This window comes from Penaeus monodon, chromosome 7 (assembly GCF_015228065.2).
Source record: "Penaeus monodon isolate SGIC_2016 chromosome 7, NSTDA_Pmon_1, whole genome shotgun sequence".
NCBI lineage: Eukaryota > Metazoa > Arthropoda > Malacostraca > Decapoda > Penaeidae > Penaeus > Penaeus monodon.
Window position 1 is genome coordinate 1,402,253 of NC_051392.1, and position 5,000 is coordinate 1,407,252.

At 46.1% G+C, this 5,000-nt stretch overlaps 1 protein-coding gene across 1 annotated transcript in view; it reads right to left on the reverse strand.

The window, feature by feature from the left end:
• Window positions 1-2,056: 2,056 nt before the first annotated feature.
• Window positions 2,057-5,000, reverse strand: part of LOC119574920 — a 15,870-nt gene continuing 12,926 nt past the window's right edge. The window contains exons 10-11 of the mRNA XM_037922192.1: window positions 4,236-4,277; window positions 2,057-4,005 (exon numbers count right to left, since the gene is read on the reverse strand). Of these exons, the coding sequence (XP_037778120.1) occupies window positions 2,839-4,005; window positions 4,236-4,277 (1,209 nt within the window). The 3' untranslated portion in view covers window positions 2,057-2,838. The remainder of the gene's footprint in view (window positions 4,006-4,235; window positions 4,278-5,000) is intronic.

Here is a 5,000-nt window from a genome sequence, read left to right on the forward strand (position 1 = left end):
CTTTATCTGCAGTTAACAAATAATACGACTGTTAAAAAGTTTGCGTACTGTAACCCCTCCGCACATTTCTAAGATGCCAAGAGGTTAATCAATGTTTGAATATAAGATATTAATAATGCTTTGCGCCCGCGTCCCTAGCAGAAAATGTAATCGGCTTGGAATGTTTTAGAGATTATGAAACATTGTGAAGGTATTTTTTCTAACTGTGAGTTTTAGGGCATATCCTAGGAAAATTGGGAAGATTAAATAATGGTAACAAAAATAAAATAATTCGCGAACTGTAACAAATATCAACAATACTAAAAATATATACGTAAGAAACTTAATCATAAAAATTACATATTCAAATAAAATATTCAGGCATATAAACAATCTATGTCGCAACTAGTGGCCTATGAAACACTACACAACCTGTATTTTTTTTAAGTCTGTAGCCTCACGGAGAGATAAACAATTAAAAAAAAAACACTGTATTCTTAACTTCCAGAGATATAATTGGCATATATTCATAACTTTATATCTAAGTCTGCGTACAAAGTAATTACATCTACAATTATACCTGGGCAGCTACATAAAAACTGCAAGAACTCGGGTTATAATTTCTATGAAACACAAAAGAAGTTGCCCAAAGTTTGACACAAGAGTGGTTTGTAAATCTACAAATGAACTTACTAGTTATTAGTTCTCTGAAATAAAAGTCAAATTTGGACAAATCTCGCTCCTTTTAACGACTAAAAATAAAATTCCGCCATCGAAAACCTTTTACATTTTTTTTTTTTTTTTTGGGGGGGAGGGGAGAAATAGAGATGCACAGTTTATCTATTTGTTAATTTTTGTTTTGCCAATATCTATTTTCTTGTTCGGTCTATAAGCCAAAGGACATTTGTTAATAAGTATTCTAATCATCAATACAGACAATGGTGAAAAAATACCTCGATAAATATAAATGGTCGGTCGGTTTTCATGCATTTGCACCATTTCCTTTTTACCAACAACGGTTGACACCCGATTTCAAACATTTTATTGAATTTGCTTCAGAATCCAACAAAACGCATCAAATATTTTAGTGTCGTACCCTCACCTTTTAGGGTTTTCTTATCTAGTCTTATCACTACGTACAAGTTAAAGCATTGCAGACCGATAACAATTTTAATGAAAAGGAAAAGAACAAACAGAAAAAGGAATAAAATAAATAAACACGGAAAAACAAGATCATTCTGACTTCATTCCACTTCTCATACATATATATATGTAAACTATTATTTGTTTCACCTTAAATAGGAGTCCAGCTTTATTTCCACCTTGATAAAATCATTAAATATCAAAGACAAAAAAAGGCAATACGTCAATACAAGTTAACATAAAAAAAAAAGTTTTTTTTTCTCCTTAACTTATTGCAAAACATCTCAGTTTGCTAACATTCACAGTGCATTTTCTGTCTAGTACCTTTCGGTAAAGTTACAGAAACAAAAACAAAAAAAATAAAAACTTACAAAAATATAATCGTAAAAATTATTTTTGAGCAACATTTTCCGAACCACATTCACTCCATTATCAATTAAACACACATTAATCTTGTCCTAAGTACCTGTTTTATTTTTCACTGCTTCACAAACAATTCCCCAAGAGAGAACTGCCTGGAACTGTACACAAATAAACATTAAATTCTCACAATCATAATCTAATGAATTTCAAGAACTTTCTAAGAGGCACTTCAGCGGCTAAAGAGTAATTGTATAACAGAATTCTAATGGTATTATTTTTCGCCTTAAACGCGGAATAATGCCAAATATGAGCAAGGTTTTGCCTACTTATGGCTTTTCTGAGACATACAGACACACAGGCAGAGAGAGCGACCGGCAGAGAGAGATGGACAGACAGTGAAACAGAGACAGACAGACAGAGAAAGAATGAGAGATAGAAAGAATGAGAGAGAAGAAGAGAGAGAATGAGAGAAAGATGAGAGAGAAAGATGAGAGAGAGAAGAATGAGAGAGAGAAAGAATGAGGGAGAGAAAGAGAAGGAAAAGGGAAGAGAGAGAGGACGAGAGAGAGAGAGAGAGAGAGAGAGAGAGAGAGAGAGAGAGAGAGAGAGAGAGAGAGAGAGAGAGAGAGAGAGAGAGAGAGAGAGAGAGAGGACAACAAAAGGCGGAGACAGAGTAAGAATGACACATAGAAAGAGAAACACAAACAGAAACCTCTGTCTCCGTTTGCATGTCCTCTTCCTCTGATACAAACAAATCAGTTTCCATGCATCTGCTTCCGTGTTCTCCTTTCCGAAACGTATCCCTGCGGTCGATTTAAAAAGAATGCCCAATAAGACTCGGTTTTTATACATGAAAAGTAAGTTTTCTTTTCGGGAAAAAGTGAGGTACAAAAAGTAAGTTTTCTTTTCGGGAAAAAGTGAGGAACAAAATCCACGTTTTGTTCGCGTGTTCCGTCCTACGCACTCGTGTCCTTCCTCCGTGGATGTTTGTGGTACAATATGAAACATGGCTGTTCACTACATGGGACTTTAATAAGTATATAAATATTTTATTCATTCCATAAATATAAATCAGCGAAGACATAATAAAAAAGTACGATGTAATGCATATGAAAAAAATAAAACCAACACCATTACATTCAAACATCTGTAACAGTAACAAAACAGTTTACACCTTAAATATGTAAGATAAACTAAATAGTGCCTAAGCCAATATATGCAAATTACTTTTTTTTTCTTTAAATATGGTATATTTATATGTATATATGTTTATATATTTTTCTTCTTCGAAACATAAAACATCAAAAAAAGGAAAAAAGGAAGTGCTATTAATATTAATAATCTCCGCCGCCCCTATCCGGTGTCCTCCGCGCCCGCGCGCCGCCGCCGGATCGCGCCGTCCGACGGGCGTCTCGCGGGCGGGGCGCCGCCGCTCCAGGGCCCGCCCGCGCCGCCCGCCGCCCCGCCGGGGGGCGCGCCGCCTATAGGGACTCCGTCGGGGGAGACGCCCCCCGCGGGGCTATCACAATACGCTCCGGCGAGCCTGGCGGAGGAGCCGGCCGCCCCCGCTGGGTCGTGCGCCATGCCCGCCGCCGCCTTCGCCGCCCCGCCGCTCTCGGAGCCGACGCGGCCGCCCGCGCCCTCCACCAGCACGGGGCTGTACGCGGCTTCGGCGCCGCTATCCTGGGGCTCGCTGCTGCCGTCGGCGCCCCGCGCGGGCGCGCTCGCCGCTGGGGCCTCCGCCGCGGCGCCGGGCGCGGGGCCGGCCGGGGCTCCCGCGGCGCCGCTGGTCGCGGACGCGGCAGTGGCGGCGGCAGAGGCGGCGGCGCTCGCGTTGCGGAAGAGCAGCGACGACAGGGAGAAGGCGTTCACGGCGGAGGTGCCGCTCGACGTCGTCACCTGGAATGTGACCCTCGGAGCGGCGCCCAGGCCGCCCGAGCCCGGCGAGGGGGCGGCGGCGGCGCGAGGAGCCGTCCCCGACGCAGAGGTGCTCGTGGACGCGCCAGCGGCGGAGGGGGAGGGGGAGGAGGAGGGAGTGGCGGTCGTGGTCGTCGACGAGGCGCTCGTCTCCGCCGCCGCCGCCGCCGCCGCCGCCGCCGTCGCAGCCGTGTTCTGGTGCAGGTTCTGCACGATGTTCCTGACGTTCCTGAAGACGAAGCTGAAGGGCGGGTTGCCGTTCCTGTTGGCGACGGCGCCCGTGATGTTGCGGAACACCAGGTTGACGACCGGCGAGGCGTTGGGGCGGGCGGCGGCGCCCTCGGTCCGCGCGCCCCGGTTGGCGGCGGCCCCGCCCGTCCGCCCCTGGCCGCCGGCGTCGCGGGTGGCGGCACCGGCGGCGTTCTCCCCGCCTCCGCCGTCGCCGGGGTTGTTGGCGCCGGCAGCGTTGTTGTTGTTGTTGTTGTTGGTGAGGACGTTGCGCAGCACGATGTTGACGGTGTGCACGCGCCCCAGCTGCTGGATCTGCGCGTGCTGCAGGATGGCCGGCAGCTCGTAGTGGTGGAAGAAGTAGAGCATGGAGTGCTGCGGGGAGAGCGGTGTTAGGCGGCGCGCAACGAAGCGCAGCAAAAGCAAAAACCTTGAGACCCGCCGGCAAAAGATGCTCACGCGTAAGACGTGACTACAAACCTAAATCCATTATTCCAACGGGCTCAGTCAACAACCCTTACAGAAAGAAATCGTAGCGATAAATACAACAGAAATATATCACCTACCAAAACTAAAGAACAAATACTTTTTTCTCTCTTTCTTACCAATATGAAGAGCCACGAAGTCATAAGCGCCAGCCAAGAATACTGCAAGGAGTAGGAAAAAAAATAATGAAGATATTAAGTACAAGAATGAACAATAAAATATATTCACAGGAACCCAATAATATATTTCAAAAACTTTTCTTCCCACATTCAACTAACTGGATTTCAACGGAGACTCTCCGTTTGTTCATGTGGAGGAGGATGACGAGAACAGGAGAACAGAAAGGACAAGAAAGGATGAAAGAGGAGAAAAAAAAAGTACTTGTGTTGAAGGTAAGGTATGCGTAGAATGGAATTGGTAACGGTATAATAAGCGCAGCCGTCCTCTCGTGATGGGCGTGTGCAGCAGAGAGCTCGTACTGTCGGCCGTGATGTAGAAGGAGGTGAGGTGTCGTTAAAGGATGACATGAATGGTCATGCCTGGAAGGAGAGGGATCGATGGGGAGATGTTGTGGCGGAGGGACAAGGAAGGGTGAGGGAAGTGTGTAGGTGAGTAGTGGTGTGTGGTGTTGTGTGGTGTGAGTGTGTGTCTGGTGCGTGTGGTGTGAGTGTGTCGTGTGTGTGTGTAAAAGTGACTGAGTGAGTGAGGGGTGGTGTGTGAGTGTGAGTGGTGAGTGTGTGTGTGGTGGTGTGTGTGTGTGTGAGTGAGTGAGTGGTGAGTGTGTGAGTGATTGAGTGAGTGAGTGAGTGAGTGAGTGTGTGTGTGTGTTGTGGTGAGTGTGTGTGTGTGTGAGTGAGTGAGTGAGTGAGTGAGTGAGTGAGTGA